At 35.9% G+C, this 20,868-nt stretch overlaps 1 protein-coding gene across 1 annotated transcript in view; it reads left to right on the top strand.

Moving 5' to 3' along the window:
- The window catches only part of LOC107673027 (neurobeachin-like protein 2), a 76,095-nt gene that overhangs the window by 37,707 nt on the left and 17,520 nt on the right, over window positions 1–20,868 (top strand). Inside the window, exons 20-35 of the mRNA XM_016466448.1 lie at window positions 1,225–1,358; window positions 2,925–3,084; window positions 4,138–4,240; window positions 4,333–4,483; window positions 7,200–7,358; window positions 7,490–7,649; window positions 7,735–7,823; window positions 9,874–10,566; window positions 11,806–11,981; window positions 12,656–12,812; window positions 13,914–14,068; window positions 14,483–14,515; window positions 15,738–15,745; window positions 17,922–18,202; window positions 19,712–19,861; window positions 20,073–20,230. Coding sequence (XP_016321934.1) covers window positions 1,225–1,358; window positions 2,925–3,084; window positions 4,138–4,240; window positions 4,333–4,483; window positions 7,200–7,358; window positions 7,490–7,649; window positions 7,735–7,823; window positions 9,874–10,566; window positions 11,806–11,981; window positions 12,656–12,812; window positions 13,914–14,068; window positions 14,483–14,515; window positions 15,738–15,745; window positions 17,922–18,202; window positions 19,712–19,861; window positions 20,073–20,230 — 2,767 coding nt within the window. The remainder of the gene's footprint in view (window positions 1–1,224; window positions 1,359–2,924; window positions 3,085–4,137; window positions 4,241–4,332; window positions 4,484–7,199; window positions 7,359–7,489; window positions 7,650–7,734; window positions 7,824–9,873; window positions 10,567–11,805; window positions 11,982–12,655; window positions 12,813–13,913; window positions 14,069–14,482; window positions 14,516–15,737; window positions 15,746–17,921; window positions 18,203–19,711; window positions 19,862–20,072; window positions 20,231–20,868) is intronic.

The raw sequence follows: 20,868 nt of genomic DNA on the forward strand, positions 1-20,868 counted from the left end.
ATATGGAAAATAATGTGTTTTTTTAACCTTAAACTGCATAAACACATTGCATTACACCAAATACACAAAAGAATGTTATTTTTAGCAACGTCATATGACCCCTTTAATTAAAATTAAAACTGTGAATCAAAATATTAGCAAAAACTATAATAGTATATATATTATACTAATATAGCACTGTGCAAAATATAGTTTTAGTTTTATATATGTTTTTTGGTAACACTTTCTATGAAGCCTGTATTTATAATACATTATAAGAGTATTCTTAAGGCATTATAATGAATGAATAATGCATTATAAAAACTTTATAATATGTTGTATCATCTCATGAGTAATCATAACAAGTTTTAATGCGTTATAATGTTTACTTATTTGTGGTTATAGCTTTTAAGAGCTTAATGATGATTTATAATGCACAACACTTATAAATAATAACAACAATGACAACAACAATAATAATAAAAATAATATTTTTTTTCTCAAACAGCCATAAGGTCAGTTATTTGATGAGATGAATGTGTTATATTTGAACCATATTTAATGTAATATCAGTAAGATAGTAAGCTACTGCACAGTTCTTAAATAAATAATGTCAAGATATGAGACTTATAATCCATTATAAATTAAGTGGATTTAACATGGTGTTTATTGCGTGTTATAAATAATCAAACTCATAAAAGTTATAACCACAAATAAGTTTTATAATGTATTATAATTGTCGTTATGAATATTTATGAGATGAAACAACATATACTTTTTTATAATGCATTATGCATTCATTATAATGCCTTAAGAATACTCTTATAATGTGTTATAAATATGGGCTTCATAGAAAGTGTCACCGGTTTTTTTGTTTTTTTTTTCACAGTCTGCAGAGTTACAGCATGCAACATGAAACATTAACAGATTGTTATGTGGCTTTTTAGAGCTGCTTAAAACATTGATGATGTACAGTTTTCTGTACTTGCAGTATGAGTCACCATTGATGTTTTTTGAGTATGCTATTTGATTTTGCTGTGGGGTAGTGATTCATAAAGTTGTGTTTGAGTCGTCATACTTGTGTTTATATGCTTGTGTAGAAGGCTGCAGGGAGTTTGTGTATTTCGTGTTCTGCAGTTGAACTTTGGTTGTTGATTTCCCATGTAATGCTATGTAATGCAAATTTGTCAATGTTACATTTCGCTAATGTGAAACTGATTGCTGCTTTGTTTGTGTGTGTGTTAGAGGGCCGTTTAGGGAAGAACAGTGTAGCAGCGTTTTTGCTGATGATTAAGAACATGCTGCGCAACCATCCAGCCAATCAGGAGAGTCTGCTTCAGTGCCACGGGCCGCCCATCATCGGAGCCATGCTCGGCAAGGTACACACACACACACACACACACACACACACACACACACTGGTGAATAGAGAGTGCATCTGGAGGTCTAACAGGACATATTGTGGTGTATGTGACTTCAAGGCGAAGCATCCTGTTAGGAAACACTTGTGTTAACAATCCCATGATATTGCACAATAGACACACAATCACAGTTGTTCATGCTTTAAGGTTTTATCTGGTGCCAGGAATCTTTAAAGAAATGAATAAGCAAGGTTTGAGTGTCTGACGTAAACGCATTCAAATCAAGAGTTCACACGTTTATCACAACAGCGTGTTCCAACATCTGTGACATTTAACACGTAATCAGTATGAAAGTTTCAAATCTGTAGGAGCTGCATAGTTGTCATTACATTAGCGATTCGATCGGATGCTAGGCATGTGATATTAAGCAGATCATTTGATAAGACGTCTATGGGCGTCTCTGTTACAGCAGCTGAAGTTCAGAGAAGCAGATGCTGATATATTTCTGATCTGCTGTAAGATCATTAGGCTTAGGAGTGGCTTTTATTGTTCTACAAAATTAAAAGTCATATCTGATCTGCTTTTGATGCACTGTGATTTGACAGGCTTGTAAAGTCCTTTGAAGAGAGTTTCTTGGGTTTGAGAGATGGAAAGCACACACACTCATAGTTACATAAGTATACCATCCGCAGGCTTAAAACACTGGCTGTCAATTAAATGCATTTATGTAGGACAAGTATTACATTTAATTCAATTAAAAATTATACTTGTATTCCATTATATTTATATGAATAGCTTAGAAATTTTTTATTAATTTTTACACTATCATTCAAAAGTTTGGGGGTCTGTAAGATGTTTTCTCTTATGCTGACCATTGCTGCATTTATTTGATGAAAAATACAATGAAACAGTAATATTGTGTGTGTGTGTGTGTGTGTATATATATATATATCATAACTGATCTTTTTATGTATACACACACTTAACTACAATAATAGTTATGAGATACAATTGAACTGAACTGAAATAAAGGTCAGTGAAGCAGACAAATCACAAGGGACATTTCTTTTTCAAGAATAAAATCCATCTTTTGTTTTTATTTTCTTTCATTTTCTTTCAGTAAGTCATATTCTGTGTCTTATAATTCAGGCTGAAAGAACCTGTAATAGTACATTAGCAGAAAGAAGAAAGGCCTTTGACACTTTGTGATTGACATTCACAAAAAATATATATATCTTTAAATATAGCTACAGGACACAGTGATCAAGAATACGGGTCTCCTATTCGGTGCAAAGTGTGCATGTGTGCATAATGTGTGTGTGTGTGTGTAGTCGGCAGAGGATACTGGTGAGACAGAGACCAGTTATCTCCCTGAGAATAAATCTTTGTGTGTGTGTGTGTGTGTGTGGTGTGTGTGTGTGTGTGTGTGTGTGTGTGTGTGTGTGTGTGTGTGTGATTAATACATATGCGATTAATTTGATCACTATATCATTTAAATAATTTGATTATTTTTGTAATTGATTGATGGCTTTTATAACTACAAAAACACTTCATCTCCTGTCTCGCATTCTTTTTCTCCTCCAGGTTCCCAGCAGTATGATGGACATGAGTGTACTGATGGCCTGTCAGTTCCTGCTCAAGCAGGTGTCCAACGAGGGCAGCAACGCCCTCCTATCACAGCTGTACCAGTACCTGCTCTTTGACTTCAGGATCTGGAGCCACAGCCACTTTGCAGTCTGCCTGGGTAAACAACCAATACACATCACAATGGCATTTACTATTGGGTCATTTCATGTCAAATCAACCACATTTTCTGAAATTTCCCGGCTCAAATGTTTGATTTTGTTCATATTTTTTTCTGTAGAAAGACAAATATAAATAGTGATGAAAGGCAAAATATTAAATGTCACAGATGTATATTTACTGAGTAATCCACTATTTTGTAGAGAGGGGTCAAAATGACAATTTTCACTGAGATTTGGAGCCAATTTACAGGGGTGTAAAAATGACTTTAGAAAGCTGTCAGCATCATTATTTTATTTTTAAACAGAGATCGGTAGGTGTCAGCTGTATGTAAAGTGTCCCACATTTGTTTTTGACCTGAAAATGTGAACAATTCACCAATTTACTCATGGAGCCGCATTTAGATCTCCATATCTCTGAGATTGAACCATCGAGGGCCTTTAAAATGAAGATACCAAAAGGAAAGTTTGTTAAGAATCAGAATCTAAAAGGATATTAAGATCTCTTTAATACTTATTGAGTTACAGGCATGCAAACTTGAGGCAAAAAAAGTGCTTTTTGCCATTTTTGAACTGTCACCGTTGGCATATAATGAAACAAAGATTGCTAAAGTCAACAGATTTTACTAATAGACCTACCAATCTATGTGTAAAAATAAAATAATGACGCTGCCAGCTTTCTAAAGTCATTTTTACACCCCTCTAATTTGGCTCCAGGTGAAACTTGTCATTTTGACCCCCCCTCTACAAAATAGTGGATTACTCAGTAAATATACATCTGTGACATTTAATATTTTGCCTTTCATCACTATATATATTTGTGTTTCTACAGAAAAAATATTAACAAAATCTAAAATTTGAGCCGGGGACCTCTAGTTGAGTTGACATGGAATGACGCAATTGCTTTTTTGGTATTCAATTTATTTGCATTAAATGCAAAAAATAAAAATCAGGTCCTAAAGGAATAGTTTACCCAAAATGACAAATTTGTTCTTACCTGATTAATTAATTTCAAACCCTTTTATCTGTATGTCTGTATTTGTGTTGGTTTGCAGGTCATGTGCAGTACCTAACCACTGTCATCAATGAAGGCAAGCTGAAGACTCGTAAGAGGTATGGTGTTCAGTACATCCTGGACTCGATTCGGACACACTACAGGTGCGGTCAGAACTGAAGCGTTTTTGCTGGTTGAAATTTAAATATTCAGTGTGGATATAAGATGTTTATAAGTGCCCTATTTGTGTCCACAGTGTGGAGAAGGATGGCAGTACTCTGTCTGATGAGAGGCAGACGGTGCAGATCTCTCTTTTCGCTCTGCTGAAGGACCTTCTGAAATCTCCCACTGCTGAGGAGCTGCACAGTGTACTAGCCTACGCTGCTATAGTGCAAGACGAGCAACAGGTGACCCACACAAACACAAACCTGCTCTGTTCCAAAACCTAGTGTGTTGCTTCTGAGATATTAAAACATTGGTTGATTGACTTCCTGAAAAGAGTAAATAGTGTGTCTTTTTGTGTCAGATCAGTGTTTCTTTGAGTATCCCAACCAGCCTGACACATTGGCTCAACCAATGGTGTTATTCTGGGGCAGGACTATTTGTTTGCTCAACCAATGGAAGTTGGAATAAAATATATTTTTTAATACATTTAACCCTGGAAGGCAGAAAGTGTCAATTGACACAACAGTATGTGATTTGTGGATTAATTTCAATTAATAAATAATAGTAATAATAATAATACATATAATTCTGTTATTATATGTATTCCTCTTAAATCTTGTATGTTACTTAATTAGGGTGCAATTAGATTTAATTTCTTAATGAATGTTAAGTTTAGTAGTAAGTAGATTTCATAAAAAATAGCATTTTTGTACTTATATACATTTCCGATTACATTTTGATTCGCCGTGGTATTTGTTTGTCATACATTTTGTCAACAATAATTGCCTGGCATTCCATGGAATACACAACAATTTGATTTGTCAATGTGTCATTTTCAGATTGTGTGTTGGAAAAAGACAAAGGCCCTGTTTACACCTAAGTTAAGTTAAGTTGAGTTTTTGTCAATTACAAGTGGACAATGCTAAATACAGGTGTAAACAGGGTCTGAAACGTTTTGAGCTTGACCACTTTCAACCACTTCCAGATGTAGTCAAAATTGCAGAGGAAGTCGACCGGATTTTTTTGTAGTGTAGACAGTCATGGGGTCAAATGCGTTCAAATAGCCACTAAAGACAGGCTCCTCTCTGAATACAGACCTCATTTGTAAACAGTATGGGTTGTGCTGTGAACAGTGTTGGGTAAGTTACTCAAAAAAAGTAATTGATTACAAATTACTTATTACTGCTTGAAAATTGTAATTTGTTTACATTACTGATTACTGCATGTAAAAAGTAATCAGATTACTAATTACTTTACTTTCAAGTTACTTTGAAAACATATCAAACCTAAAAAAAATACACTTCAAAGTGAAAATTGTAGTTCGTTCAGTAATTTAATATTGACTGAAAAATATTACAAAGGTATGAAAACAGCAACTTGACTTAAAGATTTAATCCATTTCTATAACTTAACATTCTTAGTATAAACCTGCCTAACAATGAAAAATGTATCTTTAAATGTGCCTATACAGTGTTTTATATACAACATTGCTTGCTGAGTGTAGGGTATGTGTATGCTGGCTTAACTGTGTTTAACTGTGAGCATTAAATACAGAAAAAACCTTAATAAATTGAAAACGGTTCTGATAACATTTGAAAACAGTATTGATGAACATACAGTGCATATTTGAATGCTAAAAATGAATCTTGCTTCTTTGTTTATGGAGGTGATGTGGGCGTTTACAGGTTCGCGCGTCTCACGTGGATGATTACCGTATGAATAGTGCGTGCTGCGCGGAGGCGTGATCACATTACAGATAATGAGCTCAGACAGGAAAGACTGGACCTCACGTTGGTTTTATACGGATTATTTCATCAGAGAATATTTGTTTTGGATAAGACTTACTTAATTTAAAAGTAGACACTTCAAGCTTTCCATAGATATGTTTCTCATGTCTGTGTGTGAAGTATTCACTGAGTTTGGGTTCATTTTAGTGACGCGTTTCAGAAAGAAGTTCGCGGAGACTGAGACGGCAGAAAGTGCACCCTGTTTGTTTTCTTTATTTTACAAAAGCACAATATTTTGTTTATACTGTGTGTACACAAATAAAAGTAGACCCTTCACAGATTCAAATGATGTATTACACTTATATGTACGATCAAAAATGGCGGAGCATTTTAAGTTATTTTCGCTGTTATCAGGAAAAAATGCACATGATTTTAAATGGCATATAATAATTTTTTTTCTTAACACTACATTTGTAATGTAAGTAGCGTAATTATATTGACTTTAGTAACTGTAATCAAATTACACAAATTTAAAATGTAATGCGTTACTTTACTGCGTTACAGGAAAAAGTACTGTGTAACGCGTTATACCCAACTCTGGTTGTGAAGCACGTTAGTCAGACAGGATTAAAATTTTGCCTGCTGAAAGCGTAAGTTTGGATTGAAGGCAAAAATTGTTAAAAACTCAATGTACTCTTACCAGTCCTGATTCTAACACAAATCCACAGCTTTCAGCGTAGTTTTGCGGCTGTCAGAGCAGAAACAAAAGCTGCTGCTCTCCGTATCATTTTCCATTGTCTCTATTCATATGTAGTTCATATGAGTTCATATGTAAATTGTGCAAGGATATTTTGCAATTTTATATCGAAAGATCAGAAAAGGCCCATACATACAAGGAATTCAGGAAAGTGGTCAAAAATGGGTAAAAGCGATGGATTAAAACAGCAGGTGTAAAGGGGAATGTATCTTCCTCGTCTACTTGTGATCTGATTGACCAAAATGTATCTTAATACCAGGTGTAAACAGAGCAAAAAAAGGCATTATTGAACCTTTTAAACATTTGTGTATAATCAAATTTAATATGATTTTATTACACTGAAAAGTAAAGAGAAACCGCATACCTTGTCTTTGAAGGAGCCTTTTTCAGTTCATGTGTTGTTTCTTATTATGGTGATATTCTGGTAAGGTTAGGGTTCGCTAATTGCTGAACGAATGTTCTCCCTCTCTGTAGATGATCAGTATTCTGGATGTGTTACACACTGTATTGAGGAGTTCTCCTTCTCCACGGGAGCAGGCTGTGACGGTTCTTCTGGAGCGAGGGGTGGAGCAGCTCTACTGTCTGCTGCTCAAAACCAACTATGGGGACGAGGCTCGTGAGAGAGTATTCAGGGTGAGAACAAACTTGCACTTTAAATGGTGACACTGAAGTGAGGCATGTGTTGAGATGAACTTTTGAAACCCAAACGGTGAGATCAGTATCTTTCAGAATGATAGGAACACATCTCTACTGCTCTGCTGCAGGTCTTGTATAAAGTCCTGAAGAGTGAACGTGTTCCTGAGCGTAGTAAAATGCGCATCAAACTCAAGGACTCCGGCTACCTTGGACTGGTCTGCTCCTTTGAAGACGTCCCCATCACCATGGCGACTGTACGCTGTCTGTATGAGCAGGTGCTCGCCACAGGTAAACTGAAGAAAATGTGGATGGTAGTTTTCAACTTTACACATCAGGTGTTGATTGGTCTGTTTTTTTTGTCTGTTTGGTGTAGATCCCACTCCGAATTTTAGAGACCTGTTGGCAGTGGCGTACCTGTCCCATCGTGCCGACCTCAGTGTCCGACTGGATATCTGTCGAAAGGTGAGTGACTGATGAAAAAACAGCTAAAACCAGCCAAAGCTGGTTGTCTAATCTTATCTGGTCTTTCAGACTGTTCATAGCTGGTTTAGCAAGTTTTAGAGAGGTTTTGACCACTTATTTAGCTGGCTTAGTTGGTCAGGCTGTGAGACAAGCTAAAACCAGTTACATCCAGCTTAAACCAGTATTAATGATAAGCTTATTTTATGGGGTGTTGTAGGTTTTCAGTTAGACTTTGAAAACACAGTTAGTGTTTTCAGTTAGACTTTGGTTAGCAAACTTGCTAAGAGCTAGCATAGTGCTAATGGCTTGGAATGGCTTGCTTAGCTATAACAAGATATCAAGATAACAAGCTATGTTTTTGATCATGCATTACAAATGGATACCAAAAAGAAAACAAGCTCTTACAGAAAATGTAAATGAATGTCAAATCCCGCCTTCTGATGTGAAGCTAGTAATCAACAGATACATACTGGAGAAATGGCAAGCGGAATGGGAAGAATGTCAAAATAATAAACTTTTTGAAATAAATTCTGTTGTAGGAACAAGATATATTTATTCTTTTAAATCCAGGCATGACCAAGTTGTGTATACAAGGTGCCGTATTGGATTTACTAGATTAACTCATGGACATTTATTGATTGGTGAAGAAGCACCAAAATGTCAATATTGCAGGACTCACTTGACAGTGAAACGTGCTTTTGGTCTGTCCAATATTTAATGTCATGAGACAAAGGTTATTATCAGGACAAACTCTTAAGATGTCAATATTGCAGGACTCACTTGACGGTGAAACATGTGCTTTTGGTCTGTCCAATATTTCATGTCATGAGACAAAGGTTATTATCAGGACAAACTCTTAAGTACTTGTTTTATAAGATGGACCCAGAAAAACTTTTACAATTTCTTTCAAAAGTAAATGTAAAGTATCTTTTATAGAAATGTATGTGTACTACTTTGATTTATAATTGTTTTTATTAATTTATTTGTGTTTATTGTATTTGCATTTTGTATTCTACTATATTTTTAATGTATAATCTTTGCCATGAAATAGCCTGTGAAGCTGATGTGGCAATAAACTTAAATTAAACTGTAAACTGGATACCATAAAGGGATAAGATTGTGTTTTCAGTTAGCCTATGGTTAGCAAGCTTGCTAACAGTTTAGCCTACTACCTTAGCATAGCGTTAACTGTGCCTTTTAGGTAGAGTCAGAAATATCATAATTATGACTTCTGAGTCACAAATCGTACTTATGATTGGCAAACTCTAAAATTCTCGATGATACACAAGTTGTGACATTTGATAGGGATGTGTCGATTTAGTGGAAACACTGATCTATAGTATAGATTAATTACTCAAACAATTCACTCACCAGTTAAAGATTTGAATTAGTCTGATGAATCCTTCACTAATAAATCACTGCATCTGTCATTTTTAAAGAGTGTTTACTGATACAGCATCTCACTCACTACTAAACTGCAAGTCATCATATCAATTTCACATGCCCAAACAAAAGTCAATCTCTCCGTTAACTCACATGCTGACAATACCATCTGGCAATACACAGTTCACTCGCTTTACCTCATAATACAGTCCATCTGACATTAACTTGCAAATGCGACATAATGACAGTGCATTTTAAACACTTTGAAGCAAGACAAAACCCATTTCTGGTGTACTACAGTATATGTTGTGACTTTCTTGGGATGGCCCTGATAGCACACGTACATCACAGAAACGTCTGTTTGACATCTGCAAGACGTATTTTTAGAGTGTTTGCTCATCTGCAGTGCATCTACAGGGCATTTTCTGTCAGATGTCAAATAGACGTTTAGAAAATCTCTTTAAGATATTTATGATTTAGAATGCATGTAAAACTGATATCTTAAAGACGTCTATCAGATATTTGTACAAAGCAGATGCTTTCCAGATGAAGTGATCTTTAACAGACATCTTGCAGACGTATGTGTGCTCTCTGGGAGTTTATTCTCAGCTAAATGAGTAATTATTAAATTAGTAAATTAACATTTCTCTCTCTTTCATCCCTGTAGCTCTTCCACTTGATTTACTCCAACGAAGAGTATGTGAAGCAGCTCGCGCGTCAGTCAGGCTGGCAGGATGTTCTCACCAAACTCTACATCAAAGAATCGTACAAGTCTCGTGCTCTCAGCCAATCCAATTCTTTATCCAGTCCCACCAACTCTCTGGAGCCCGTTCTTCCCAGACCCGTCTTCCGTCGTGAGGACAGCGTAATGGAGGACACCCGGCAGAACGTCTACATTTCCCTCACCGCCCGCCATGAAGAGGAGTACGAGGAGGAAGGAGAAGCTCAGGATGTGTCGGAGGGCTACTCTGACCTCTCCCAGTCTCCTCCGTCAACCGGACAGCTCAAGAATGATTCCCTCCACTTCAAACCATTTGACTCCGGAGAACAAAGCAGTTATTCGTCCACCCTGTCCAACACTGTGGACATTCCATCATCGTCCCGTTTGCTGGAGGAAGAGGAAAACACGTATCAGCCGCTCTCACCCTTCTGCTCACCCTTTGAGCTGGAACTAAGCCTTCAGAAAGGGCCCCAGACACCTGTGGGTAGCCAGCCAGAGACCCCCTCTCCTCTGGAACACAGTAAGAGCTTCCCAGGCATGAGACCACGCAAGAGCTCCAGTCTGTCCAATGTTCTGGACGACACAAGCTACAGCACCGAACCTCCTACAGACACCATCTCTAACACATCCAACCCACAGGTACATGGTGAACACTTGCTAACTTGTTGTCACTCACTCATTCAGTGGACTGTATTAGTAAAGTAATGTAGGGAATAGTGAATAAAGGTTGAGGGAGTGGTTTCAGAATACAGCTCCTGAGACAAGATAACTACAGACACAGAGGGTGTAATTAAAGACAAATGAGGTCAAAGGTCAAAAAACAAGTACAAGTAAACAATGTTACTTGTTCATTGTTCAAAAATAGTTGGTTGGAAACCCAGCAACTGAAGAATGAAGCGGAGTCGAGAGAGCAGAATGTCATTGACACTTGACCCTGCTGGAAAAAAAAACAGCATATTTTATAGCGCTGTATCAGTGGCTATGTTTACATGAAACCAAATAATCCGTTAGTAATCAGATTGATGTCTCAAACAGATTGAAAAGCTTTCATGTAAACACCTTAATTTATCCGATTGAGTTTGATCTGAAATTTCTTTTGGATTAGAAGGGGTGGTGTAGACCTTTTCTAATCCAATCGAGAGTACATGTAAATGTACATGTGAGTACATTAAAAACTGAAACTGGAAAGTACTGCGCAAGTGCAGTGATGTAGAAATGGCGTAATGACGTATGATGCGTAGAACGAGCCGTCGTTTTTGTAGAATTAAGTGTTATAAATGACTGTCATATTACTCTAAAGTTTTCCTTCCACTCATCATCTGTGAACTGGAACAGAACAACATCCCATCAGTCCTCACTTTATATATAAAGTATACTCTCATCCACAGAAGGCTTGTTTTATTAAATCTGCTCTTTAAAACAAAGAAAAGAAGCAATGGGAAGAGAATAGTATGTGCAAACAGTGGGAAACTGTATTCGCGCAGTGTGCGCATGTCAAGAGATCAAATCCGATATTGAAGCGCACATCAACCCGATCACTTTAGTGAGCATTCATGTAAACACTACATTCAGCCTCATTTTAAAAGTGTGATTTCTAGACCTGGAAAAGTAAATTAATAAAATATAATCTAATAAACCCTATGGACAGTTTTATAAAGAATATACATTTCTCTACTTATGCCAAACCCTAAAATTGGGCAGAAATTGTATTTATTATTATTTAAAAAAAAATCCTTATCTAGTAAATCGCAAACAACTGGAAAGGGGGCCCTCAACAATGGAGTCAAAGAGGTTGAGAACCACTGCTCTGAGTTCTACTTTGTGGTTACTTTAATAAGTTTGATCGCTGAAGACTTGCCTCTCTGTCTCCCCCATTAGGCTCCCGAGGAGGAGTTGTGTAATTTGCTGACGAACATCGTATTCTCTGTGCTGTGGAGCGGCACTGAGGGGTCTGAGGATGTGATATGGAGAGAAAGGGGTCAGGTGTTCTCTGTCCTCACCAAGCTTGGCTCATCCTGTCAGCTGGTGCGGCCTCCTGATGACATCAAACGCAGGTCAGAAGCTTAAAACTTTAATGCTCTAAAACTTTCTGATTCAGACATAGTGACAGCTCATAAAAAATTGAGAAATAAGGCACTGCGTTAACAATTCCTCTGTCCCAGAGAGCTCAAATGAAGACTGACAGTTTTTTCAGACTGATTGAACCTTGTAGATTAACGTTTTGAACGAACTTTGAACCATTTCCTAACCCTCCTGAAGTATTTTCATGTGTAGCTTGTTGGGAGAAGTGCTAGTGACTTTAAAGTTTCAGTGAAACCGAAGAAAATGGGCATATTTCTATTTTATGCCCTGTGAAGCTTATTTTAAATTGTAACTGACCTCCATTATGAGAAAAACTACTGCATTTGAAATCCAGTAGAGATCAGTGAGCTGAGACTGGAGGGAAGTACCGTACATGAAAGTGTTCTATGGATTCCTTTGGTTCAGATGAGGGCAGGGTGGGGATCTCTGGAGGGCAGACGTTCTTTGCGCTACTAGGCTGTTGCTTTTCTTTGGTGTGGCTCCAGCATTGCATCACCATAGAGCTTGTTTTTACTTTAAGTCATAGGGTGTGCCTGTCTGATGACTTGTTCAAGACATTGTATTCTGTTTGTTTTGCTGCTGTGAACAAATATCATAAGCTGGCGGGGGTGTTACAGATGCATTATGTGTCTTTTGTATGTTGTAGTCTGTTGGAGATGATGCTGGAGTCGTCTCTGTCAGATCTGAGGGACTCTCAGGGCGTGTCTCTGCCCCATGTGCCTTCTTTGCTCCGCCTCCTCAGACTGCTCCAGGACTTCCTATTCGCCGAGGGCACTGACAATCAAACACTATGGAGTGAGAAGGTGGGGAATGGATGGATATATTCTCATTCTGATTTTATAACTTACACTCTTATTCCAAAGCCAAAAGAGTTTGAAACAGGAAGTTGGAAGAAATCTGGATTTAGGATGTTAGGCTGTTCACAATGCATGCAAATACAACTTGATATGTTAGCGAAAATAAGTGTTTTTGGAAACAGACCCAGAAAATATTGCACACTTTGTATGATGTTACACACCACATCCCAAATGATAAAATTAATTAATTAATTAATTTTAAAAACCCCATCTGAAATCTGATCTGACTATTGAGACCTTTGATGCTGATTCAAAAAAAAAAAATCAGATTTTAATCATATTTCAATGATATATGGATGCGGTTTGGTTCTGTTGTTGTTGCTGTTATTGTAAAAATTACTTTTCAAAAGTTTGGGGTTGGTTCGATTTTTAATATTTTTGAAAGAAGTTTCATATGCTCACCAAGGCTGCGTTAATTTGATAAATAAATACAGTGATATTTTGAAATATTATCATAATTTGAAATAACTGCTTTCTATTTGAATATTTTTTAAAATGGAATTTATTCCTGTGATGGCAAAGTTGAAATTTCAGCAGCCATTACTCCAGTCTTCAGTCACATGATCCTTCAGAAATCATTCTAATATGCTGATTTGCTGCTCAAGAAACATTCTTATTATTAGCAGTGTTGAAAATAGTTGTGATATGTACTGGTATATATATATTTTTTTTTATTTATTTTTTTTTATATATTTTAATACAAAGTTCAAAAGAACAGCATTTATTTGAAATAGATATATATTATTTTGTAACATTAAAAATGTATTTACAGTCACATTTGATCAGTTGAATGAATCCTTGTTGAATAAAAGTATTAATTACTTTAAAAAAAAAATTACCACATTGAACAGTAGTGTATAATATAGAAATTCATAACTATAAGGACACTGTCTCTCAAACATATAAACTCATATGTACTGTTTATAATATATGTAATATAAGTTATGTGTACAAATTTTCTTTTAGAGAAACTTTATTCTGACGTTTTATTGTATACCATGTGTTTATTTGTGAATTAGTGTAAGAGTGTGTCTATATTTGTGGCAGATTTTTGAGGGGGTGGTGAATCTGTTGGATAGGCTGCAGGCATGGCACACGACCCCTGGGTCAGCGGGGTCCTCTGAGCTCAAAGAGATGTCTCTGATCGGCCTGCGTATCATCACTGGATACATTCAGCAGCAGCAGAACCCACAGGTACACACATACAGTATGCACCCGTCTTAATAGGGATTCCAGGGTTGTGTTCTAAAATTCTTGCTCTTTGACATTTACAAATGTGTTTTTATTAGCTAATTATGTGGGATAAACTTATTATGACAAACAAAACTAAAAATCACTCGTGGTGTTGAAATTGGACACTAAGTATACTCCCTTGTACAAGTGGAGCATTGAAAATACACACACATGGTTATGTTCAGGATTATTAGATATGCCTTTGGGCTATAAAGAGAGTTTTTTGTAAATAGCTTCAGTTCATTCCATTGGAGAGCAGATGTCCATATATGGACATATGTGTGGTTTTTTTATCGTTCTCCTCCAGACTCACTCAAACCCATCCCACACTCAAATTAGATCATATCAACTGACTGAAGAACTGACAGGCAGTCTGGGAAAACATGTGCCTGCCTCAAGGCTCTTTACAGTCTGTTGTTCAAGAGCATGTTTGTTTCCTATAGGAAGGTTGTCTGTCTATACAGCACTAAGCTTGTAATTATTTTCTTTAGAGTAGAGTGCTGTAATAATAAAAGTTCAATTGTTGTTTGGAAAAAAGACTCTTAATTTGCACAGACCATGTACCATGCAAAAGAAGTGTCCAATTTATTCCCACATAAATTACAAATAGTTATCTGACATAAATATTTCTTACTGGCCATTGAACTTTACTATGCATGTTTATTTTAAAAATTAATTATCTAGCTAATTTTACATATATTGGGTATTAGGCAAGTATAATCAGTGTTGGGGAAAGTTACTTTTAAAAGTAATGCATTACAATATTGCATTACTCCATAAAAAAAGTAACTAATTACATTACTTAGTTACTTTTTTATGAAAAGTAATGCGTTACGTTACTTTTGCGCTACTTTTTAAATCTGGACAGGGCTTGCTTGTTTGTTTTTAAAATAAAAAAGTTCTATTTTTGGCAAATATAAAAGCCTTTTCACACCAAAAGTGAAATGAATAAGCCTCCAGCTGAAGGGAAAGTAAATTTACGTCCGTACGGTAGAATGCAGAAGAAGAAATTTCAACACACTTCAGCAGTAAAAAAAAGACACACAAATGTTTGTCTAGAGTAATTTTTGCTTATTAGTATGGTTGAACTGGATCATCGAAGGTCAGAAGCAAAGACATTGGTTAATAGAATGGGATTAAATACATAAAGGATATTTGTGTTGTTTAACATTTAATTATTGCAGGTTTGCGTCATATTCTGAGTTGCATTATTTTTATTCATTTTGAGGAATACTGAATCTGTGTGGGGGTTTTTTCTGAGTGAGATGAATTAATGCATATTCATATTTATTTTAGAACTACAGTAACATCTTCTGATTTCTCTCAACATGGGGACAGGAGAGCTGTCAATCAATAAATTGAAAAAAAAAAAGTAACTTGCGTTACTTATTTGAAAAAGTAACTCAGATATTCTCTTGTAAATTAAAAAGTAATGCGTTACTTTACTAGTTACTTGAAAAAAGTAATCTGATTACGTAACTTGCGTTACTTGTAATATATTACCCCCAACACTGAGTATAATTAACCTAATTAATAAAATAAAATAAACCAACTTAAATGCATCCTTAAAACCATAAATGAATATGAGCTCGTAAAAAAAAAGCTGCTGTGTTCAGAGGAACTCTATAATAAGCACAGACAGACGAGTGCCACTCAGAGTGAAAGCCGTGTTTCAGAAATAGCCCTAGACAAAGACAAGAGGCAAACATGAGTAGATAAACAAGAATAACAAGGGGACACGACACAGGTGTGCATGATCAATAGAAGAAACCCTTTTTAACATGATTTTGAACACTGTGCATTCAGAAAGGAATAATAGCTTACTGTTTACTGCATCCTGTGCCTTATCAAATTAAAAAAACACGTAGAGTCAAGTAGGCGATTATTCTATTAATGTAGTATATTATAGTACAATGTATTATATAGTACAGTGGTGTGCGATGGTGTTCTAAAATCCACTTTTTTTTTTTTATCAAATGTAAATTAATGTCCCAGTCACATTTTCTTGGTTAAAGAAACATTACTTACACTATCAGAAAAAGAAGAAAAAAAAACAGTTATATTTTATATTTTTACATTAACAATGTAATCAATCATTTATTCATTAAAGCCAAGTATGAATCTCATCAAGTTAAGGTTCTTAAGCATTTTACATTTATTCTAAAATAATAACTCAAGGCAGTAACAATTTAAACAATATGTTTTATTTGTGAACTTATGTTCAGCTATTCTTTTTAATAGTTAACTTTTAACTATTTTTGAATTATTCGGTTCATCAGTCATCAAAGCTCGGTAAATATTGGTCACCGACACAGAGATTTACTTAAAATTTCACCAAGCTGATTACTCACTAAAAACTCCCACAGATCATGTTTTCATGCCATTTTAAGTCTTATTTTGATGTAACAAAGTGATTTTATCTAAGTGTGAGAGCTGTTTGCTTATTTTTTTAAATTAGTCTTCGATTAACGCCAATATATTGTTCATTCAGACTGTTCACGGACGCGCACAAGAGGCGGGATTTATCACATGAACCAATCACAGCCGATCATAACCAGTCATATCCAATCATATCGCGATGGAGGCATTGTCTCCTCTCACGTGATTTTCCCCCACTCTTTCTCAATTACCCCCCACCAAACTCAGCGCACGCTTTAGGGGGTCTGTTAAAACTCAATGAGCTCAGGGGAGACGAGCGAGACCCAGACTCCTGCTGTAACTTTACCTGCTGGTGTCGCTGTTAGACAATGTTTCTTTAGAAAAACAAGTGATTTATACACTTTTTAATGTTTTATTTTGTAATATTGGCGTTGTTTTATTTTTGTATTACAAATCTTTTTCTCATCCAATATATGGAGGAGGCACTGCCTCCCTTGCCTCCTCGGAGAAAACGCCCCTGATATAGTATACTATATTATACTGCATCTGGTAAAACTAAAACTATTAAAATAGCTTTTGTTCCTTTAAATATAGCTGAAACAAAATCAAAAATATTAGATTAAAAAAAAAACTTAACCTTAACTTGACAACTAACTGAAGTAAAATAATTTTGAAATTACTCAATCTAAAACAGAAATAACATTTAATTAAAGCTGAGTAGAAATATTATTTAAAAAGTTCTATAAAAATAAAAATGGCAAAAGGACATAATTAATAAGTACTATAACAGTCTATTTATATAATGTATAATACTAAAATAACAGTGATTTTGCACACTTAAACTGTATACTATATACTGTAAGTATAGTATAGTACAGCATATTGTATCCATTCAAATGGTTTATTATATACTGTGCAGTATGTAGTCAACATTAAGCTATTATTCAATTGTTCTACTATGCTATACTATTTTATACTTACAGTATATAATATAGTATGAAAATATAATTTTTGTACTATGCCTGTACTTCACATTAAAAACATATTGAATTAACACTTTAAATTCTTTAAATAAAATTCTGTTATAATTAAAGATTATTGGAGTATGTTTTACAAGAAAATAAAATTGTAATTATTTGTGAAATTTTCTAGCAGTTTCTGAGTGAAAATTGTTTCAAAGTAATTATTTTAGTGTTGTATATACTGTATGGTATACTGTATATATCACATAAAAATAATTTACCTGGCAATATGTTATAAGCTATCAATCCATTGGTATAGTATAGTATAGTATAGTATAGTATAGTATAGTATATAGTATATACTGCATGAATACAGTAACTATGCTATTTTAAACATATTCAGATATCAATGCACATATCAAAATAAAAGTCTAATATGAACAAAAAATATGACAAACACAAATAACCAAACCGATGACAGTAATATGTAATATATGCTGCTTTCTCTCTCTCTCTCTCTCTCTCTCTCTCTCTCTTGGTGCACCTCTTTGGCCTGCAAACTCTGGCTCAGACCCGGGTGCCGAGGCTTTGCTGAGCCCGCTGGTGCCCATCGTCCGAGCGCTTTTGGACCAGCATGCGGATCGCACCACCCTTCAGAAGATGCTCCCCAACCTGCCCGCCACCAACGGCAGCCCCTCCTTCGCCCAGGATCTCCAGAACTACTGCAGCACTGCTGAGTGGCAGCAGTTCTACCAGAACCACGTCAGTTCAGCCCGATCTCCCTCTCACACACACACACACAGACACTTCGCTTAGAATACACTTGGTTAGACTGTTTACCTTACGATAAGCTGGCAGCTTCTCCGCCACAGCCGTGTCAGTATATGTTACCACAAACCTGTTTTGTTTTACCTTTTTTGGATGCAGAATGTCAGAAATAAGTCTCTCAAACATGAGATAAGCTCATCATTTCACACAAAGCTCAGTGCTGAAGAATTATACACACATTTTTCTTTGAAACAACCCATTCATTTATTCACATCTGTAGCATACTATATATAATCAACTTGGATTCATTTAAGTTTACCCAAAGCTGATTTCAGCATTGGTCCAGCATCAGAGCTGTAGACTCCTCTCTCGAAAACTCAGCAGACGTGTGTTTGTTTTAGCGTGAGGGCACTTTGACGGTTTATCCGCATCCATTGTAGTGATGAACTCTTTATTTAGTATTTTGTTCATCCAGAGCCAAAACAAGACAGAAAAATCCTGATTTATTCCCTTCATCTCACAAATCCGAAACAAACCATGCGTTTAAATTAAACAGACATCATGCCAGAGTGACCTGGAGATGATTTATGAAGGCTGGCGTGTGACAATGTGTGCTTATAAATCTACCCTGTTTGGACTGTTCGTATATACAAATCACACGGTATATTACCATGCCTTGAATTGGGAAGTAAACCAGGTTTTACACTATGCCCAAACATATAGCTAGGTTAGGGGAGGTGAAGAGAGAGAGAAAAAAAAAGTGCTTTGTTTGTTCAGCATTACAGTATAGCTTTAGTAGCTAAAGTAAATATAATATATTTTCAGTATACATGAAAGCAGCAACAGCAGCAATATGATAGAAGACATGAATAACTCTAATTATTTTAATGATATTATAAATGTATACAATTTAAAGTATTTATTATTTTAATGTTTGTAAATTACATTTATAATATAATTAAAAATATTTTATTCAAATTATTGCATTGTATGCACAATATTGTATTTATATTGTATTACATTATTTTTACTTTTTATATATTAATTTCAAATACATTGTGTACATTTAGAAATAATTAAAATAATTATTTTATTTTAATTACTTTATGCATTCATTATCACTAATATTATACAAATAAAACTTATTTTAAACTATATTCTTTTTTTTTTGTTTATTAATTAATTATTAATATTAATTGTAATTAAATAAATATTGTTAATTATTATTTTAAAAATGTTATTAGTAATAATTATTATTAAATAATTAATATTAATTTTTATATATCAAACAAATCTACAAAATTGAAATTGTTCCTTATCCTAACTGTTGGCTGTTTATATTTGATTTGTACAAACACATTCATATATATTTTTGAAGTGTGGTCACAGATGTGCATGTATTGGCTGCTTTGGTAACTTCAAACATGACTCATTCAATCAAATATTATTGCAAGAAATACCCATGTTTAAAAAATTGAAATGTTTTATAATGTATGCCTGTAGGTGGGGCCCACGATGCAGCAGTATGAACTAGACACTTTTGGAAAGAGTCATGACCTGATGTCCAACTTTTGGAATTCCTGCTTTGATGACCTCATGAGCACTGCACAGAGGAGAGACAAGGACCGTTCCGACTGCAAAGCCAAGTTTCAGGTATCTGTTCACCCCATTTATTCAGATACAGAGGGAATATGTTGGGCTGGTAAACTTAAGATTGCTGTTCAGCTCCCACATTGACCAGACCGTGAGTTTCTACTGCTTGGGATACTGGGATTACTCAGTACACATCCCAAACTCCAACCAAACCATGTGTTTCTGATAGATGAGCTAATAACATGGACTGTTTGTGTTCTTCTGTTTACAGGAGCTCATTATTGACCCGTACCTAAAACGGGTGCGCACAGAGAACAGCCGCTACCACAGTCTGCAGAAGATGAGTAACAGCCAGCAGGGGGTGGTGGGGGGACACTGGAAATCACTGCGCAGGTTACTGAGCAGTGAGAGAGGAGCCTGGGCACTCAGGTCTGCATGCAGTAAAACATTCTGATTCATAGTGAATATTATGCATTGACATATTTCATGTCATTTATCTCTCATTTATTTTGCACCATTATCACTATCAGAATAAACAAATAAATACATACAGTACATTAATACATTATATATATATATATATATATTAGTGGTGTCAAAATTAGCGTTAACGCAGGCGATTAATTTTTTCAGTTTAACGCGTTAAAAATGTTTAACGCAATTAACGCAGAGGCGGGGCTAGGGTTGGCCACCCCACTCACAACTGCTGTTTCTGTCACTTTTTCTCTTGACAAAGGGGAGCAACGGTTTGCCCCGCCAAGTGGTAGCGGCATTTTGACACAATTGCATCGCAACCGACCGCTCCTCCTGGGGAACTCCTGCGTACCCCCGCGCTGGACCCCCATCAAGGGTGGTGAGGGAGGATGAGCCACTGGGCCGGTTTCTGGCAGTGAAAGGTCATCATTTCCGGGCCCGTATCCGGCACCGCGACCGCACAGAGGGCGGCAACGCTGACGGATCTTCATTCCCGGAGAAATCCGGCTCACCCTCCGATGCTGCAACCAACATCCGGTCGTCTGGGGGAGCCTCGGAAGAAACAGGTGGTACCCCCCGGGAGGGTCCAGCCT

This window comes from Sinocyclocheilus anshuiensis, unplaced genomic scaffold (assembly GCF_001515605.1).
Source record: "Sinocyclocheilus anshuiensis isolate Anshui unplaced genomic scaffold, SAMN03320099.WGS_v1.1 scaffold248, whole genome shotgun sequence".
NCBI classification, from domain to species: domain Eukaryota; kingdom Metazoa; phylum Chordata; class Actinopteri; order Cypriniformes; family Cyprinidae; genus Sinocyclocheilus; species Sinocyclocheilus anshuiensis.